The following is a 21,124-nucleotide window of genomic DNA, read 5'->3' on the forward strand; positions in this document are numbered from 1 at the left end:
TGGCATGATTCTTTCCCTGCTCAGAAGTTGTCATGTTCGGCTTCTTTAAAGACTGTTATTTCTTCTTTGTCCTGCAGTGAAGTATTAAATTAAAACAACATAAAAATAGGAATGAAATGGACTTTTTGTTGGAGAAGGAGGAAAACCTGGCCCATCAGAAATTGCTCCAAAGTGGGAGCCTTGTGTGCAGCAGGAAATACTGCTATTTCAAGGATAAAAGAAAAGATAGTCGAAGTTCTAATCCAGTGAATATTTCATGACCGTATCTGAAATTAGTAGCTGACATTAAAAAATTTTACAGAAGGTCCCTGGGTGGCTCAGTTAGTTGAGCGTCTGACTTCGGCTCGGGTCATGATCTCGCTACTCTGTGGGTTCGAGCCCCAGGTCGGGCTCTGTGCTGACAGCTCAGAGCCTGGAGCCTACTTCGGATTCTGTGTCTCCTTCCCTCTCTGCCCCTTCCCTGCTCGTATTCTCTCTCTCTCTCTCTGGAAAATAAATAAACATTAAAAAAACTTAATTTTTTTTAAAGAAAACACTCAATATCAGTACAGAAAATTTACAGTTTAAGTCGAACGTACTGGAAACAGGGATTTCATTTCTTAACACACTATTGTGTTGCATACATACGTTCCACACGCGAGGTTATTTGTAATAGACGCTATTGTGCGGTTATAAATATACTCAGTACGTTATAGCCACGTAACATCAGAGGTTCACAAAACCAAAATGTCTAACCTTTTTTCCTTCTGACGCTGCCGTTAAACCACTTTCTAAGGATTTCGCCCATCTGTTTTGAAGAATGATATTTTAACCTGTGCTAAGACGATTTCACAGATCCCGCATGTATTATCCACTGGTACTTTCTTGTCTTCATTTATTTGCCTTAATAGATGGGGTAGAGAATTCAGGGAGTTAACCTTACTTGAACTGGACTTTTTAGTGTAGCAGTGGGGCTTTCTGGCACAGACTTCACGCTGGGTAGGAGACAGCTTTATGGTGAGTCAGAGCTCTCAGGTTACTTTGGGCTTTGTAACTTTATTTCCACAAATATTTTCCACCAAAAGGTACAGTATGTTTTGATGGAAGTTAAAAGATGGTGACTTCCATTGGGAAATTATTTTATAAATGCTTTATACCGGTGAATCAAATATCAGATATTTTTTACTGACTTACTTGTTTAAACGTGATTACTTCCTTCCTATAATTTTTGTGGGTTTTTGTTTTCCTTTGAGGGTAAAAGAGTATGTTATCAGTGTTTTCATACAGAGGCCTACCTTCTTTAATATTATTACTTTTCTAAAATTGTTTTTGGGGGCGCCTGGGTGGCTCCATCGGTTAAGCGTCCGACTTCAGCTCAGGTCATGATCTCACAGTATGTGAGTTCAAGCCCCGCGTCAGGCTCTGGGCTGACAGCTCGGAGCCTGGAGCCTGCTGCCGATTCTGTGTCTGCCCCTCCCCTGCTCATGCTCTGTCTGTCTCTGTCTCAAAAATAAATTAAAAAAAAAAAAACATTAAAATTATTTTTAACCATAATTCGTAGAAAGTTACGTGAAATAGTGAAAAAAGTTAAAATTGTTGACTCTCATATCAGTTCTAAAATTTTATGGCAACAGGGGGCTCAGTCAGAGGAACATGACGACTCTTGATCTTGGGGTCATGAGTTTAAGCCCCACGTTGGGTGTAGAGCTTACTTCACAAAGATAAAGACTATTTTAAAAATAAGTAAAATTTTATGGCAACTTGAATCTTTCTTAATCCTGCTTTATGACCCACTTTTATCATAGGAACCCAGTTTACCTGAATGTCACTTAATAAAATGTTCACAGTTGAGGCATCCGCTTAACTAATGAGAAGAGCAAAAAGAACATACAAAAATGATTATGGATGTTACGAATCCCTTAGACGGTTGATATGATGTACTTAGTCACTTGAAGATGATTACTGTACAGTAGCCACGTGCTTGAGTCATTCATCCTTCTTAGCGTTAAGATGCAAACGATGAAAGTATTGGAATTCTGGGCTGAATTTTGAAGCCAAATTGCTGCCTTAAAACATCTGCTCATCAGAGTCTCAACACTATGTGTTTGAGTATAGACTGGAACCTTCTGTTCCAGCTTATCAAAACTAAGTTTTCCGGCCACGGAACCATGAGTCTGCATTGGAAATATTATCATAATGTTGCAGATCTCACTGTACAAAGGCTAGTCCGCCTTTGTAGGCTAGTTCCCGGAAATAACTTTCCAAAGAAACCTGACACCGTTTAAAAAAAAGAAAGAAGAGAAAGGAAAAGAAAAGAAAAGAAAAGAAAAGAAAGGAAAAGAAAGGAAAAGAAAAGATTGCTAATACCAAACCTCAAGAAACTCCCCTTGAAATAGCAATAATGTCAAAAATCATTTGAGTCTTCACTTTCATTTTTTGTACCAACTTTACTAGCCACTGTACAGCAAAAAAATCCTTAAGCTCTAAAAAAAAAAAAAAACCCACAGTTTGCAAAACCCTAATCTTGAGTGTAGAAACATAAATTTTTGGACGGTAGTAATGTTTCCGTGTTGTGTTGCATTCTTTTTTTTTTTTTCTTTTAACTTAAAAGGTTTTGGGGCAGGTACTTCTCTTCTTTATCGTAAACGTGAGCTCCTTCCTTGCCAGTAGCAATGTTGTTCTCTTTGGGTTAGTTGTTTCCATGGTCTTTACTAATAACAACGTGATGTGCTTTTTTTCCCTTTGGGATATATGCTTAGATATATTCTCCAGAGTGTAATTAGTGCGTCAGAGGGTGTAAACAGTCTGACAGGTCTTCTGTATCATTTGCTACAAGATTGAATGTGACCTAAGGCATTTGAAGGTGTCTGTTCTCCACCTGGATTCAGTATTCGATATAATAATTTCCCACATTTGATGCCTTTATGGTAGTTATATGGCTTGTCATAATTGCCTTAATTTATCTTTATTTCATCTGAGATAATGCTTAGTATTTTTAATGACTAGGTTAACTGTGCTTTTTTACATAGAACCTCTCTGTGTCTTTGAACCGCTAGTCTTATGGAGTCTGGTTAATCAGCCTTACCGGATTTGTAACAGCTTTGTACATCTTAATATGAAATATTTCCTCTGTTAATTCTTATATGTAAAAACAAATGAAACTTTATGAATTTTTTTCAGTGCTACTTGAGTGTCAAGAGTTACCTATTAGAGCAAACACTAGTCTTTCTTCACTATATAATTTGTTAATATTGAAGTTCAATTTAAGAATCTTATTATCTTGTTATCTTACTAAACTTCTAATTTAACTCTGATATCTTCCTCTTCTCAAATATAATTGCTACTTCATTAAAGTATTTCTTAAAGCCTTATATATTAAGTACCTAATTTATCGCCCATGATAATAAAATGCATGAAATTACTGCTTGACCTCTAGTTGTTTCTAGATCTAAATGGCTGCATAATTTTTCCAAGTTGTGTATGAATGCTGTCAGAGCTTGCTCACTGCACTAATAACGGGAGGGATAGTATCACACAGGATTTTTAAAGGATTTGTGTTTTATATTATACACTATGATACTTTTTTCCCTATTTATTGGAATATTGGTGTGTCTAGATATTTTTATTAGAAAGAAACTGATCACGTTTTTCTGCTATCCCCTCTATGTAGGTCCTTAATTTTCCCAGTTCTTAACCAGAATGGACTGTGTTACCTCTCAAAATAATGCAAAAAATTTGAGCCTAAGGCAAAGCTCCTCTTTCTGGCGCTTTCTCTGTCATCTATGTTTCTCCTCAAAAAAAGTATTTATTTTTGCTTTAACACCTTTTCAGCTGCTGCTAAGGTAGTCTTGCAAATCTTGCTTGCATCTGCCCAATACAAGAGGCAATAAAGCAAAAAATAGTAATAATAACAGCCTTTTTTAAAAAAATGAAAGAGGGGCGCCTGGGTGGCTCAGTCGGTTAAGCGGACGACTTCGCCTCAGGTCATGATCTCGCAGTCCGTGAGTTCGAGCCCCGTGTCGGGCTCTATGCTGACAGCTCAGAGCCTGGAGCCTGTTTTGGATTCTGTGTCTCCCTCTCTCTGACCCTCCCCCGTTCATGCTCTGTCTCTCTCTGTCTCAAAAATATTAAAAAAAAATTTTTTTTAATAAATAAATAAATAGATGAAAGATTTCTACATACAGATTCAGAAGTATATGGTGAACTTTTACAGGGGTTAAAACCATTTAAAAAAAATTTCTATCTGGCAATCCTGAAGTCCATAAATTTTTAATGTGAACCTAAGGTATAAGTTGTGTATTTCCACTGTTAATTTCTTTCTTGATAATTCATCTGAATCAGTTATTTTGGTAGAATTTCTAGCAAATAGTCATCTGTGTCCATTGGCAGTGGTGGCTGGAGCGAGCTCTCTCTTGTTCGGTTTGGAATCTTGTTTGACCTCTTGTTTCTCATTTTGAGATATCTCAGGGGGGGCCTGGCTGGCTCAGTTGGTAGAGCATGTGGATGTGACTCTTGATCTTGGAGTCATGAGTTCAAGCCCCACGTTGGGCTTAAGAGATTACTTCGAGGGGAGAGAGAGGAGAGAGAGAGATGCCCAGGTGGCCCAGTCAGTTGGGCGTCCAACTCTTGCTTTTGACTCAGGCCCTGATCTCCTGGTTCCTGGGATCGAGCCCCATGCCGGGCTCTGTGCTAGTGGTGCAGAGCCTGCTTAGGATTTTCTCTCTTCCTCTCTCTCCCCCTCCCTCGCTTGAGCTCTCTCTCTCTCTCTCAAAATAAATGAGCATTTTTTTAAAGAGAGAAACCGAGATCTCAAATGAAATCTGAAGTGGATTCATTTATTCGGCGGGTCTAGCGTGCTGTGCGGCCTTGTACTGCGCCTGTAGCCACACAACGAGGGCTACATGACCACTCGCCTGGCCCGCAGCACCTCCGTTTCCAGGGGCCTTTCTGCCTTGGCCTCAGGGCAAACCCTGGTTCCCACAGAAGTGTTTAGGGCATGAGGTTCACACAGCTAAGAACAGCTTCTTGCACATGGGTCTTCCCTCTTCTACATCCATAGTTTGCTGTTCCCTGTGCCTTATTCTTGGAAAAGACCTTCACATTTAGAATTAAGAGTTTATGCCTCTACGCGTTCCTTTAAGCAGATTTTCTTTCCCACCTTTACCTTCCATTCCTTTTGCCAAAGGAAAATTTTCTTCAGACGATTTTTATTTTGCTTTGAAATCCAACTACCTTTGTGAGACAGACTGTGCTGGGTGGACCCTTGGCAATCCCCAGTGACGACAGTAAGAAAAAAAGGACGGCAAAACCGCGTTCCTTCTCTCCTCGCTGCCCTGATGTCTCCATATCCCTGGGATTTCCCCCACTTTCCCTGAATGAGCCTTGCCTCAGATCTAACTTTGTGTGAGGACCAGCGGGGTTCCTGCTCCTGCTACGTCTCCTCAGATTGTTCCTCTCACAGCGCCTGGGTGGCTTGGTCGGTTAAGCGTCCGACTTGTTTCAGCTCAAGTCATGATCTCATGGTTCCTGAGTTCAAGCCCCCTCATCAGGCTCTGTGCTGACAGCGTGGAACCTGCTTGGGATTCATTCATTCATTCATTCTCTCTCTCTCTCTCTCTCTCTCTCTCTCTCAAAATAAATAAACATTAAAAAAAAATGTTGTGTAACATCCATGTTGGTGAAATGTAGCATTTCTCCATCGCCCATCACATCATGTTTAAATCCAGTCATCTGAAGATACTAACTTTATCTCCCATTCTTCTGTATTTTTCCACGTTACCTTGGTTCCGAGTCAGAGAAGGGAGCTTCCTCACTGTTTCCTCCTGAATTCTTCTGCCTTGACTCTTCCACCAACCCAGATTCTCCCGGTGTTTCCAGAGTCAGTTCACATTCACTCTCCTTATGATTCCTACCCTGAAAACCCCAGCCCACACCACAAGTTGCCCCTTTGCCCTTTGCCCTTTATTAATAAGCACAATATGCACTGCTAATAACACAGTTTTGAATAATTAATTCTGTCGTGTGTTCAGATCCTTTCAGGTTTCAGGAGTAAATCTTATTTCCCCAGGTAAAAGACAAGTTGCCTGCGGGTTGTGGCCCGCACACATTTTTCTCCTTGATGACGACAGACACACAATGGTTATGAAATGAACACCAAGCAAGCACAGTGTAATTGAGAAATACCCGGAAATTTGCAGTATCTTCATTTTGCTTTTCATTGCCCATCTTCCACTAGCAAATCTGTTACTGCTCCTGTGTTTCTCACTTAATTCACGGATACCCTGCTGTTTATTCCACCAGGCGCCTGACTTAGAATCCGCAGAACCCTTTTGGATTCCAGCCTTTCTTTCCCTCGTTCCCAGAACAAATTCTGTCATCAGGTGCTTCGAATGATACGTCTGTAGCTCTTCCTTCTTCAGTGTCCTCAGGCCCAGCGCAGCCCTCGGTTGTCTGTGTCCCGGAAGTTCTAGCGGCTTCCTCAGCCGTCTTCATTGCTAAGCTCCTCTCAACATGTCATTGTACCCGGGGCTTCTGTAGCAGCCTTATTTTAAAATACTGCCCAGGGCCGCCTGGGTGGCTCAGTCGGTTAAGTGTCTGACTTCGGCTCAGGTCATGACCTCATGGTTTGTGAGGTCGAGCCCCGCGTCGGGCTCTCTGCTGTCAGCACAGAGCCCACTTCGGTCCCTGTCTCCTTCTCTCTCTGCCCAGCTCGTGCTTTCTGCTCGTGCTTTCTGTCTCAAAAATAAATAAAAACATCAAAAAGAAAACAAAATATTGCCCAGTTCAAACGCAGCACCAAGCGTGTGTGCTGAGAAAGGTAGTGAAGGCCCAGTCTTGATCCTCAAGGGCTCTAACTTCAGTGAAGCAGATCGCTGTGTGCCTCTCATAGCTCTCTCCTTCGGAAAAGCTCCCTCTTCTGTCCCGTCCAGCCTCCTCTCTGCTGACACCTTTGTCTCACAGCCTTTGTACGTGTGTCTCCCATTTTAGAAAAAGGCACCCTTCAAGCCCGCAGTCCCTGCCTGGAATCCCTCGTGTTCCTCCCTTTCTGGCCCGACTTTGTAAAAAGTAGCTCTGCTTACGCTGCACGTGTCCTCGCCTGTGCCTTATTTCTCAGTGGCCCCTCTGCTCCCCTGAAACCTCCCTCAGGGACGCCACTCGTGTTTGCTCCTAAACACAGCAGGATACTTTTTAATATCACCTACTTAGGACACCATCGTGTCCTCCTCGATAAACTCGCCTTGGGGCGCCTGGGTGGCTCGGTCAGTTGAGCGTCCGGCTCTTGATTTCAGCTCGGGTCACGATCACGCGATTGGTTCATGGCATCGAGCCCCTGGTCAGACTCTGTGATGACAGTGCAGAGTCTGCTTGGGATTCTCTAACCCTCTCCTCTCTCTCTCTGTCCCTCCCCTGCTCATGTGCTCACTCGCTCTCAAAATAAATAAGTGAAACATTTTTAAAAACTAAAAACTCTTGCCTTCCCTTCTGTGTCACACTGTGCAGATTTCCCTCCTCCACTCACTTCTCGGGTCACTTTTCTTTCTAACCCTTAAATGCCAGTGTTCCGTGGGGCTGTGCCGTGGGCCCCCGTCTACTCCTTCCGACTCTGTTTGGGATTCCTGGAGAATCCACAGCTCCTGACGTCGTGTGTCAGCTGCTTCCTGAATCTCCGTCCTCAGCCCAGATTTCTCTTGAGCTTCTCTGGAGCTCACAGAACATTACAGAACATGTCTATTTGGATATCTATCCGCCAGCACCTCAAACTCCTCTGCTCCAACGCTCAGCCGCCTCTTTCCCCATCCAGTCTCCTCCTCTTTCTGAATTTGCTCTCCCAGTAGGTGGTGTCCACCTCTACTCCGTCGTCTACACCAGGAACCTGGGCATCATCTTCTCTTCCTCTGAACGGTCCCACATCCTCATTCCCCCTCGTATCCAGTCACAAAGCTTTCTTGATTTTTACCAGCCCAGTATTGAAAATCTGTCCTTTCCCCTCGCCACTGCCTCCGTTTAATTCAGACGGGCATCACCTCTCTCCTAGATTCTTGCTAAGCCTCTTAGCTGATTTCTGGGCCTCCAGTCACGAACCCCTCTGGTTCACTCTCCACACACTGGCCAGAGAGACTTCAAAATCACACCCTCCAGACGTGCCCCTTAGGTGATTGAAAGAAACCCTATTAATATTCTACCCTCGTCTTGCCTCCCCACCCATCTCACCCCGTGCTCTCCGGTCGTTCTGAACTCGCTGTCCTCCAGACACGCACCCCTGCCGTTTGCCCTTGGGCGTCTGCCCGTGTGGCCCGCGTTCTCCCTTCCAGTCCCTTGTCATGTGATGGACTCTCACTCTTCCAGAATCTTTCACTTGCTGCAGATCTGACTGTGACAAGTCTCATCCCACTCGTTATCATCTTCAGTCTGTTAACATTGTCATCTTAAACTTGAGAACATCACCAAGGATGTAATTTGAGTTTCTGTGAGTTCGGTTACTCTAGATCCCTCATGTAATGGTTATCTGTCCTTTTGTGGTTGGCCTATTTCACTTAGAAATGTCCTCAAGTTTCATCCGTGCTACAGCATATGGATTTCCTTCTGTTTTAAGGCTAAGTAACATTCCGTTGTGTGTACAGACGACATCTTCTTTACGCATTCATCCATCAGACGCCTGGGTTGCTTCACACCTTGGCTGTTGTGAGGAAAGCTGTGGTGAACACGGGGGTGCAGATACCCCTCAAGATCCCGTTCTCGGTTCTCGTGGGCATAAACCCAGAGGTGGGATTACCAGATCATATTTATAGGTCTGGTGGTACCTTTTGAGGAGCCACCACACTGTTCGCCGAAGGAGCAACACCGTCGTGCAGGCACAGTGGCAGCACCCACGGGCTCCTGTTCTCCACGTCCTCGCCAACACTTGTTACTTTCACTTTTTTCTATAGTAGCCATCCTGACAGAAGTGAGGTGATACCTCGTTGTGGTTTTTATTTCCCTGATGTTTAGTGATGTTAGATTAGTGACCTTTTCATAGGCTTATTGGCTCTTGGTGTATATTCTTTTGGAGAAATACCTATCCAAGTCCTTTGCCCATTTTTGAATTGGGCAGTTTTGTTGTTACTGAATTGTCAGATTTCCCGTATGTATTCTGCATATTAACCCCTTCTCCAATATATGTTTGTGAACGTTTTCCCCGTTCCGTAGGATGCCCCCAATTAGGTTGCCTTTTAACAAACCGGGACTGCTCGAATTCACACCTCTCCTGGTTTTGACTCTTAATTCACAGCAGTCCCTGTTTTCACCCCCATCCTTGCTCATCCCTGAGTCTGGCTTCCATTCTGACATTCTGACCACTCTCCCCTTCCACATTCTCTGAGCCGTCTTTACTTAGTAACCCTGTCTTCCATTCCCCATGGTGTCTGCTTTCCAAACGCTTTTATAAGTGGTGACTTTAAAATGCAGGTGTGTAAGTATACATTGGGTAGAGAAGACCAGGAAAAATGAATACTCTCTTCACTAATCTTAAATGCAATAGTATGAAGCAAAGGTTGAAATCACTGGGTTCTGAGATTAAAACTTGCAAGTGAGATAATATTCCTTTTAGAGGAATATGGGCAGCAGGTTATTTTGAATCCATACATTCAGCGAGTGTGCGTGACGATAGCTGTCACTGTCACAAGGTACGTAAGTGCATCCCAAAGCCTCACCCCTCTTCTGGCCTGGTAATCAAACTGCAAACTGACTTTAGATTGAAAACATCGTGATTCTTGCTGAGTGAACCCAAAAATTTCACACTAAAAATAGAGCTAAAATAAGTGGTGGAACGTTCTGATTGGCCAAACATAATGTAAAGTTTATTTCCTAGCAAATAATGAAAGATCGGTGGATGAATGTCGGTCACGAAGAAGAAGAACTGAAGCCATATTCTGAGCCTGAACCAGATTTCAATGACACGAAACGGATAGGTAAGTATTTAAATACTGGGAGACGTGCTGTCCCTACGCTGTAAGAGACCCGCACTCTACCAAAATAGTGTTTAAAAACATAAATAGGAAATCATTTTTATTTGGAAAGCACTTGCATTGTCATCTTTTCTTTCCCCGAATTTTCGCCAAACGTTACAATTTCAAGTCTGTCCTCATGTATTTTAAAATCCATTTCAGTTGACCACAGTGATACAGAAGTTAACATAATGTAGATAAACCTCGTTCTTTTCTTTCGGCAAATCCCTAACAGGAGGAATGGTTTAAGTATCAGCACTGATCAGACTGGTAAGTATCCGCAAAACATAGCGTGTGTTCTAACCAAAAACGTGGAGGCGCTTGAGCTGAGGGGACGAGCACTTTGGCTGTCCCTTTCTATTTTCCGGCGTCTCGGCGGGCGCATCCTCCCACACCCAGCCGCTCTCTGCTTCCAACCTGTCCTCTGCGACTCTGTCTCCGTTACCAAAGCCAGCAGAAACTCACAGCTGACTCATCTCAGCCGTGCTCCTCTCTGTCTTGAGAGCAGAGGGGCAAGGGAGGCGTGTTCTGGGGTGTCAGGAATCGGCTCAGAACAACTGCGGGATTCAGGCCTCCCAAAGAAGAGCCGGCCTGCCTTCAGATCAGAAAGTAGGAGTTGTTAGGAGATGAGAGAAACCACTCCATGGGTGGTGGACGGTGCGTTAACAGAGAAAAAGAAAGAAGGGGTTTTGCGTGTGTCACAGATGGATAGTGTGTCTCTGGCTGAACAGAGGAGCTCAGGAATGTGTTAGGTGGTGAGAAGCGGGCCAGGCACGTGAATGTGGATCCCATGGTATAGTTTCTGTACGAAAAATTGTGACTGTATAGCATCTGAATATGCGGTATCTGTGTGTTAATGATACAGAAGTTTTTGTAGTTAACGTTACTCTTTAAAATTCCAGAATTTTTCATATCTTGTGTTGGCAAACTTACATTTGCTGGTTTGTTTACTAAAATAAACCCATTTTCAGAAAATTTGCATCTTTTTTCTAGACATCATGGTCACCATGGGTTTTGCGCGAGATGAGATAAATGACGCCTTAATAAATCAGAAATATGATGAAGTTATGGCTACGTATATTCTACTAGGTAGAAAACCACCTGAAGTAAGTTCTTTACCTTTTCAGATTAATGTCAACTGTTTCTTGAGACAAGTGACAGCTAAGATATAATGTTAGCACATCTGTTCTGTATGGTATGGAAAATAATACAAAGGCCCTAACATTCTTACTTTTCGAGTTCAAACTCAAGATGCTAAGTCATGAGCTGATTTCATTTCCAAGTACCAGGGGGGATTCTGCTATGCAAGAGCAGACCAAGTATCTTTTTTAGCTCCGAGGGGCACACACAGTCTAGTCTTTGAGAATGAGAGCCCCCCAGGGTTGTGCTCCAGAAACAACAGCCCTGCACAAAGGAACATGGTTATTCTGGGTGTGCAGGAAGACGAGACGGAAGGAAGGGATGGCATTTAAAACAAAACATGTATCTGAAGTGATTTGAGTAGGTGGGAACCCAGGAAAATGTTGTTTGGTGGTATTTTGCCTTCTAGAACATCCAGTGGCTCTGATCCTTGCAATGGGGAATTCTCAGGGCCAGGAGAGATCTGTGTAATAAGGAGATAGATTCAGGTCAGGAATAACTGTGTACAGATGGTGGTTGAACCATAAAACCAAACAGTCCTTTGGCACAGCAAAAATAAAGGTATGAATTGAGAGTCAAGAACAGAGCCGAGAACATTGACAGCTTGTTAATGATTAGATACCTGTGGGAGGCACTTTGTGGAATAGGCTGAAATTCTCTTTAATTAGACGGTAGCTGTTGGCGAAGCAGTACGTTCAGCTGACGTTTACGGACTCTGCCGTGTTCTCGCAAGGAGCCCTCGTTCTAGAGGGGCTCGCAGTTAGCGGTGCGCTTACAGCGTGCCGCTGCTCTGGTCGGGGGCAGGTGCGGGGCGCTCCGGGACAGACAGGACGACAGACACCCACAGCAGGCTGACACGTCAGAGGTAGAATTAGCAGTACTTGGCAGCCTGTTGGAAATGAGGCCGAGGGACCCTCAGATTTGTAGCACAGGTGACTGGTTTTGTGAGACGTATTTGCCAGGATACGAAAGGAGTGGATTTCAGGGGGAAGATGGAGGTTTGTTCAATTTGAGGTGGGTGAATTTGAGATTCCTCTTGGGTGGAGCTCTTCAGTAGACACTTGGGTGTAAAGGTCTGGGTTGGAGGGAGTGTTAGAAGCAGCAGTAATAGATTTGCGAGCTGTCGTCAGAGGAGCACGGCACTAACGTGCCAGCCGCTGTTCTGAGGACTTCGCACGTGGTAACTCATCTGTCCCTCTCTGGCCCTGCCAGCTGGGCACTGCCATTCCAGTGGGGGGGAGGAGCTCAGTGGAGACACGAACAGCTGGAGAAGCGGTATCAAAGAAGGCAAATCAAGAGAAGTTTAAGAAGTGGGAAATAGTAAAATGGTTGTTTCTAAAGTCTTTGACTTATTTCTACTTATGTGTTGAGATTTCACTCCTGAGATCTTTAATTTTCCTCTTAAGCAAGCACTGGCATCGTAAGTATAGAGCCCAGCCCGTGCATGAATTAAAATGAAGTTTGAATTGTATCGAATACAAACAAATGAGGCTACTCTAAGTAGTAAGAGCCTGAACTCTGGAGCCAGGTTCACTGGGTTTGAATCCCCACCCCTCCTGCACCCCAGCACAGCCGCTATCAACTTGGGCACTTTCCTTAATTTCTCTTTGCTTCCGATCCCTGCTCCGTGAAATGAGGATAACAGTACCTACTTCTGAGGGTCATTGAGAGGGTTAAATGAACGAATAACTTGCACAGTTCCTAAAACAGTTTCTGGCACATTACTGTGTGTTCCGTGTCATCTGTTACCACTTTCATCAGTATAACTCTGCTATTTGTCGTTAGTAACTTTACATATCAATTTAGATTTTCCCTTGGGATGCCAGTGACTCAGTCAGAAGTTTGCGGGCAACAAACCTCTTGTGGTTACAAGGAGAGGGCTAGTGTATCGACGCCCTATTTACTGTGCTTATCTGAATAGATGTAGTCTCTTAATCAGAGTCAATAAGCCAAATTTTGTTCTGTAAGTGTGGTGGGAAAAAAAAAAAAAGCGGATGTTTGAAGTTAAAATTTTAGATTTCATCCTAAGTTTGAATTCCAACTATGCCTGAGTTTGAATCCCAAAGATTGCCCTTGGTCCTCCTAACCTCAGTTTTTCCATCTGTAAAGTTCAGGTTAGTAAACAATTGAATTTATTGTAATGATTACACAAAGTAACATAGAAAGAGCCTGCCTAGCAAGGCACCTACTATATGATAACCATTCAGTAAGTGGTAACTGTTCTTTGGTGTTTTGACTAAACTAAGGATCCCAAACCACTTGTACAAGATAACAGAAGGGCGCACAGACAGTGGAGACCCACTGTACCCAGTTCTCTCCCTTCCTGGTTGCCAACTCACAGTTCTGTGTCCAAACTGATTTTTCTTTTCGGTTCTGATTACTCTTCGTATGGCTTGGGATAGATTAGAAAATCAGGAGTGCATATTGTTTGCATAAACATTTTTCTTCTAAAATCCTTGCGGTCTGTCTTCTCCTTGTAGTTTGAAGGCGGCGAGTCGTTATCTAGCGGAAGCTTGTGTCAGAGGTCACGGCCCAGCAGTGACCTGAACAACAGCAGCCTCCAGTCCCCTGCCCACCTGAAGGTCCAGCGAAGCATCTCAGCAAACCAGAAGCAGCGGCGTTTCAGTGATCATGGTGGGGAGAAGTCAAACCAGTGAAAAGACACCAGTCCTGCCCAAACTTGTGTTTATCGAGAACTCCGCACTCATGTGTTTATGTGCTTGTATCATCTGTTATCACAGATTTCTATTACTGCATGATTAATAGAATCCCCCTTTTAGGGACTGACCTAACTTTTATAATCAAACAGTTTAATGTTAGTTCCAAGTGTAAAATATATAAGGAAGGATATTTTTAACTTAGAGGTTTTGTTCACCAGGAGAAACTGTGTCCGAGGATTTTCGGCTAACTGTGCTTTCTTAATGTGTTTACAGCTGGGCCCTCCATTCCCCCTGCCGTGTCATACACCAAGAGGCCTCAGGCTAACAGCGTGGAGAGTGAACAGAAAGACGAGTGGGACAAGGACTTAGCTCGGAAACTTGGCAGCACTACGGTTGGGTCAAAAAGTGAGGTGACTGCAAGCCCTCTTGTGGGGCCAGAAAGGAAAAAGTCTTCAACTATCCCGAGTGTGAGTGAACATTCTGGCACGTTGCAATTTGTTGTCAGATTGCTTTTGAAAAAAATAATCTTGGAAACCATCCTTTTAAAAAACATGTTTCAGGGCGCCTGGGTGACTCAGTCAGTTAGGCGTCTGACTCTTGATTTCGGCTCAAGTCATGATCTCATGGTCATGGGATTGAGCCCCACATCGGGCTCTGTGTGAACAATGTGGAGCCTGCTTGGGATTCTCTCTCTCTCTCCCTCTCTGTCTGCCCCTCCTCCCTCCCTCCCTCCCTCCCTTTCTCTCTCTCTCTCTCTCTCTCTCTGTCTCAAATAAAAATAAATTGAAAGATTCAGAAAGACAGAAGCCAGAAGGAAAACCTACTCCTGGACTCACTAAAGTGGAACACACACACCAAAACCAAGTGAAAACTTCTGGAAAGTTTCCAGGATAAGGTAGAAGATGACCTTAACAGGAACAAAATTCAAACTGACATCAGATTTCTCAACAGTAGCATGAATGCAGGAAGACAAGTAGAGTGATATGTTTTAAGAACTAAAAGAGACTCACACTGAACCCAGAGTTTTGTATGTAGCCAAATTGTCGTTTCAGTGTGAAAGGCCGATAAGCACGTTCTTAGGCAGCAGATATCTCAGCGGCCTCGTTACATAGTGACCTGTTGGGAAACACTGTGGTGTGAGGAGAACCGTACTCTGACAGGAAGAGAAATGAATCTGCGGTGTCGCTGGAAAATATATGCAGTTGAACGTGATGCAATAACTGGTTCAGGTGTGTATGTGGTGACAGACACACACAGACACACACACAAAATGAAAATCCAGAACCGACATTGTGGACAACACCCAGGAAGTAAGAATGGGGTGGAGATTAAAAGAAAAGGAGCCCACGCCTTTCAGCAAAAGATAAGATCGGAATAAGTTTTAAAAAAAGTCGTGGGAGGGGGCGCATCTGGGTGGCTCAGTCGGTTGGGCGCCCGGCTTTCGATTTCAGCTCCGGTCGTGATCCCAGGATCGAGCCCCGTGTCCGGCTCCACACTGAGCATGGGGCCTAAGATTCTCTCTCTCCTTCCACCCCTCTCCCCAGCTTGTGCACGTTCTCTCTCTTGCTCTCTCTCTCTCGAAAAAAAAAGAAAAAAGAGGAACAGTAGCATTGAGCAAACATGAGTTCAGGAACTTAGGGACAAACAACGTAAAAACAGAAATAGAACTTACAGCTTTTAAACCAACAGAGGAAAAAAAATTGGTTTAGCCTAGGGAAAGTAGGAAAAGAGAAGAAAAGGGAAGAAAGTACTTTAAATAGAAACATGAAGTAGAATACCAGAAAACCCAGCACAACCCTAATTGCAAAGGGGTTAAAACTCCCTAGCACCAACTGTCTCATGTCGTTCGTTGAAACCATATCTTTTTAAAACATGTGATTTGATTGTCGCTGCCTAAACTCTGAAATAGGTGTGCATAACCATTTTCAGAACAGATAAATATAACCACTTTACCTGCCCACTGATCTGTTTGGAAATGCTTTTTAACTCCAATAGAGTTTAAGATGTCATTAAGAAAAGTAGTTTTCCCAGGCAGGCCGTCATTTTCCCTTACCTAAACATCTGCTACGGGACACTTTCTGGAACATCATCACCCCACAGCACAGGAACAAAGAATCTGGTCCCTTATTTTCTGCCACCGCCCTACAGCGATCTGTCATTCCACTGGGGTGGATCTTACTTTCCCGTCGATATACTCAGCTGCCTCTTTCCTCCCGTTTCCATGTGGTGCTCTTGTCTGAAGTTCCCCCCTCACGTTATGAAAATGCCATTCGTACGGGTCATTTCCAGCCCCACCTCCTGGATCGAGTGTCCTGGGACTGAGCACTCCGGATCTCGTCAGTCTTTCTGATTGTCGTATCGTGTCGTCCAGCTCTCAGCTGGATGCTGTCTTGTATTGTTGGCTGTCGCTTCCCCATGTAAACCTTCTCTCCCCTTGTTTGTAATCTCCTCCTGTGTGTCGACATGCCGATTCCTCAGAATCGTTGGTGCTGAGGCATGTGTGGCTTTTCAAAGCATGTTTAGTAAAGAGGGCGTAACAACTCTGACGCTGGCTTAAATTCAAGGTACTTATGCCACACTTCTTTATCATCTTGAAGGAAAAAAACAGCACAAGCCAAGATTCTCATAGAGAAATTTTGTTCTGAGCCCCTTGGTTCTAAATTTATCTTCATTTACTGTATTAATTTTGGCAATGCAAGAAACCAAAATAATACATTTTGTTTGATTTTAACAGTTCAGAAATGTCTCAAGAAACACTAACAGTTTACCCTACCTTCCATTCTCCACTTCCAATGTGACTAGTGTTCTCATTTGGGAGAAATTCCTTTATAGGTTTTCCTTTTTAAAGAACACATAAATCAATATACGTGTACGTAGGGGATTTATTTTTTTATAAAAATGAGATCGTACTATATCCGTTACATCTTAATTTTCTCACTTAAAATATCATCGGGTCCTTGTACATCCGAACACCTGGGGCCACTGCGGTCCCTTGAGGGCCTGCACGTCTCTCCTCGGTACCGACAGACGCGCGTGTCACAGTTTATTCCCCTGTCCGTGCGGTGTTTAGAGTTTTCAGCTTTTCAGAGGATTTGTCCTTGGATACATAACGTTATTACTGTATTTCTCTTAAATACCTTCTCAGAAGTTTGGTTTCCGGGTGACCGGGTTTTTTTAACCTCAGGTGGCTCACCCCACTCTCCAGTGTCCCTGACTGCACAAGCCGCCCCCCTCACTCCCACCCCCTCATCCAGGGCCCCGGTGCTAATGCTGGGCGCTAATGCACGCTCCTGGCTATGTGCGTACCCTTGGAACATGCACAGTTAAATTTTTAATAGACACTACCAGCGTAATTTCGATGGCTGGAGTAATTAGTAATTCTATCTCCACAAGCTCATCAGCAACTGGGTATTATCGACCTTTAAAATCGTTGCCTGAGGGCCAAAAAACAAAAAAGTACATCCTTTTTGTCATTAATTTGCATTTTCCAGACTACGGTGACATTGATGGCATGGCCCGCAAAGCATAAAATGTTTGTCATCTGACTCCTCACACACAGTTTCCCGATCCCAAAATACAAAAGCCAGATACACAGCTCTGATCCCTTTCCTTTGAGGTAATGTCCAGGAGGAAGGAACTGAGCATTTACAATCCAGGTGCTGTCACATTATGAAATACTGGTTGAAAAAATAAACATTTTTACCCTTGATTCTATTAATTTGTCTGTAAAATGGAGCATAATAGGGGCGGGCACCTGGGTGGCTCAGTCAGTTGAATGTCCGACTTCAGCTCAGGTCAGGATCTCCCGATTCATGGGTTCAAGCCCCGCACCGGGCTCTGTGCTGACAGCTGAGAGCCTGGCCCCTGTTTCGGATTCTGTGTCTCCCTCTCTGTCTGCCCCTCCCCTGCTCACACACACGCACGTACACGCTCTTTCTCTCTCTGTCTCTGTCTCTCAAAAATAAAAAATGTTTAAAAAAAATTTTTAAACAAAAAATGAAATATAACAGAAAATACTTAATGCACTCAAATGGCATGACATGGCTTTTCACTTTCTTTTTTCTTAAGTTTTTATTTAAATTCCAGTTAGTTAACGTACAGTGCAATATTAACTTCAGGTGAACAATACAGTGATTCCGTATTGCCATACAACACCTGGTGCTGATCACAAGTGCCCTTAATCCCCACCCCCTGTTTTCCCTATCCCCCCTCCCACCTCCCTTCCGATGGCTTTTTGCTTTCTGATGGAAAAATAAATCATGAGATGAATAGATAATTTAGTAAGTCATGTAGTTTAGCAGTACTTTTTAAGTTGTTTTTTTTTTTTTTTTTCCTTGAGAGAGAGACACAGAGACTCCCAAGCAGGCTCCGCACTGTCAGTGCAGTCTGATGCAGGGCTCGATCTCACGAACTGTGAGACCGTGACCTGAGCCAAAACCAAGAGTTGGACGCTTAACCGACTGAGCCACCCACGCACCCCAACAGCACTTTTAACGTTTATGAATTAGAAACCTTTTTAAACCAGTAGTAAAATTTCTTACTTGTCAGTCTGCATTACTTAACATTGGTCTACTGTATGACTTAAGGGTGATACTGACAGGCTATAGAGAGCAGTGGGGGCAGGTCTGAGGTAAAGAGTTAAATAGATGTAATGGTTGGTGAAATTTGTTGGTTATCTGTATCATCTCTTTTATTTTTCGTCACCCACAACATCACAGACTCTAAACGATGGGAGTGTTTCTCTTTGTGAAAGACCTTAGGACTCTTTCTGCAGTAATAGGCAGGAAAAACAAGCAATATTCTTCCCTTCCAGAAACTCCCATCCAAAAATTTTGCACGTAGCAGTTAATGGTAAGCTCTTGGCTAGTCTAGAAACGTGGAAGCCAGATGTTGAGTTTTGAAGATGCAAATATGTTACGCTGTTTTGTTTTGTTTTTTTAACGTTTTATTTATTTTTGAGCCAGGGAGAGACAGAGCATGAATGGGGGAGGGGCAGAGAGAGAGGGAGACACAGAATCTGAAACCGGCTCCAGGCTCTGAGCAGTCAGCACAGAGCCCGACGCGGGGCTTGAACTCACGGACAGTGAGATCGTGACCTGAGCCGAAGTCAGACGCTTAACCGACTGAGCCACCCAGGCGCCCCAGTTATGCTGTTTTTTAATCAAAAGACAATAAAACTTGAAAATGTGTTTTTCAGTGATATTCGTCACATATGCTAAGTAATACAAAATAGAAAATTTTGTGTCTTGTAAAAAATACTATTAATCACCATCTTTAAAAGAACAAGGGAAAGGAGAAACTACTTTCAGGGAGACTCAGAAAGGTTAAGATAATGATTATAAAATAAAACATTATACATAAAAATTATAGCGTGATTATATAACATGCAGTCTAGTATAAAATAAGCCCAGGGGGTTGTCTACAGGGGTTGGTTTCTTAGGAAATGCAGACAAATTTGTATATCCCCTTTAGGGAAGTTGCCAACCTGAGAGTTAAGGGGTCTGCAAGGGTAGTTTCTCTCTAGGTCCCAAATCCTAAACAAAAAGAGCCTTACTTGTTCATCAGCCATCAGAGCTTTGTTATGTGAACTGGGAAAGTCAGTTCTAAAAGTTAGTTTTACAGATGAACCTGTATCACATGGAGTCAGTGAACCTGTGTTTCTATAACTTGTGCATGATCCTCGGCTGTTTGCCTGGGGGTGGGGGTGGGGGGGGGCTGCTACCCCCAGTGTCACTGGCATCCAGGGGCAAAGAGAAGGGAGGTGGCGTGGGAAGCTCCTGAATCCAGAAGGCACAGTTTTGAAGGAGAAACTGTTCACCCATCACACTTGGAGAAGCAAAATAGTGTTACTGAAAATGGCCAGAGACAACTGGCCAGGAATTTGTGCACAATTAGGTTGCTCCTGTGACAGTACAGCCCAAATGATGAAATCATCAAAAGTAAAGGGTTTTTTTTAAGAACTGTAACGCAAGCTAGTTTCATAATGCATCTCTCCATGGTGAAACCTGACTTCTCTGCCCTCACTTAATGTGGACAGTGTCTTACCTAAAAACATACTCTTCATAATCTTAGTCTGTTTTGCTGCCGTACTTGTATAGCTTTTAATTTTTGTTTTTTATGTAAATGGTGACAAAATTCCTTCCACCCAGGAACCTGCACTTTTGAAGAGTTTGAAATCTGCACTTTAACAGTTTTGTTTACATGAGGCTTTTTTGTTCCTCCAAACTTAGTTGAAGCATATATCTATCTATTAACTTTCTTGCCCTTATGATTAAACACATTTTAAGTTGGTTATGTATTTTAGAGAATAGTGAAAGTTCGATTAGCCAGAAATAGGGTATTTTTTTCTGTTGGAATAAGGATTCAACAGAAGATTATGTATCCCTTTTGGAAGTCATTCCTGTACAGTTTAGTACTAACTAGTAACTAGTTGGGATTTGGGCAGGCACGACAGCAGGGGTCATAGATCAGTGCTTGTGTGCATGACAAGGAGATTCTGTCCCTTTTTGCCTATTCCCTCTCATTTCTCCAGAACTTCTCAGACTCGGCTTGCCTCCTGGCTAAGACCTGCAATGAGGGAATGTCCTGAGGCCCTGCACACGCACACTGTTGGTGGCCGCAGCAGGGCATGTCTCTGACCCTGGAGATTTAGTCCCCTTAACATTACCATTGACTGGGATGGGGTGGGGAGGGTCCCCTGAGCAGGTGAAGAATGGCAGCCTGCAGGTTTCCAGGGGGCCGCCATTGTCACCGCCACAGGTTTCCGGTTTGTGGTGATGTTTCTCGTGGAGTCGTCTCTTGCCCCTGGTTCCATAGCGCTGCCTGTACCCCTGCCCCCACCCTTCTCCGGACCACCAGCTTAAAGGGAAGAATAAAAATCCAACTTCCTTGTTGCTTCCAAACACCTGCTCACTGCTGCTATAGAGGACGAGCTAAAATCATACGAGCTTGTTAGGCTTTGCCTTTCACTCCTACAATCTGAGAGAGAGGAGGTGGGGGGTGTGGGGGGAGGGAGGGAGGAGTGGGTGAGATCGAGCTTATTAAGGTAAGGTTCTGATAAATGAAAATGCTGCCATGGATTTTTTTTCTTCAAAGTCCTTTGCACCTTAAATTCATTTCTTTGACTTTCCACAGCTACAGCCACAATTTTAAGATGGCTTTTTTTTTTTCCTTCTTAAAGAGCAATGTCTATCCTGGAGGTAGCATGGCAAGAAGGAACACGTATGTGTGTGAAAGGAGTGCAGATCGATACGTGGCGTTGCAGAACGGAAAAGACAGCAGGTACCTGTCACAGCGCCACACGGTGCTGTCTTTGTCATCCTCGTGCAGGACTGCTCTTGCCCAAAGAGGAGCCGAACGGGT

General features: G+C 43.7%; 1 protein-coding gene across 2 annotated transcripts in view; it reads left to right on the forward strand.

Moving 5' to 3' along the window:
- MARK1 (microtubule affinity regulating kinase 1) overlaps positions 1 to 21,124 on the forward strand; it is a 117,141-nt gene that overhangs the window by 82,553 nt on the left and 13,464 nt on the right. For both annotated transcript variants that reach the window (XM_049634580.1, XM_049634579.1), the window contains exons 10-14: positions 9,827 to 9,926; positions 10,956 to 11,068; positions 13,583 to 13,736; positions 14,036 to 14,229; positions 20,943 to 21,043. In XM_049634580.1, coding sequence (XP_049490537.1) covers positions 9,827 to 9,926; positions 10,956 to 11,068; positions 13,583 to 13,736; positions 14,036 to 14,229; positions 20,943 to 21,043 — 662 coding nt within the window. The remainder of the gene's footprint in view (positions 1 to 9,826; positions 9,927 to 10,955; positions 11,069 to 13,582; positions 13,737 to 14,035; positions 14,230 to 20,942; positions 21,044 to 21,124) is intronic.

The sequence above is a fragment of the Panthera uncia genome, chromosome F1 (genome assembly GCF_023721935.1).
Source record: "Panthera uncia isolate 11264 chromosome F1, Puncia_PCG_1.0, whole genome shotgun sequence".
Taxonomy (NCBI): Eukaryota; Metazoa; Chordata; class Mammalia; order Carnivora; family Felidae; genus Panthera; species Panthera uncia.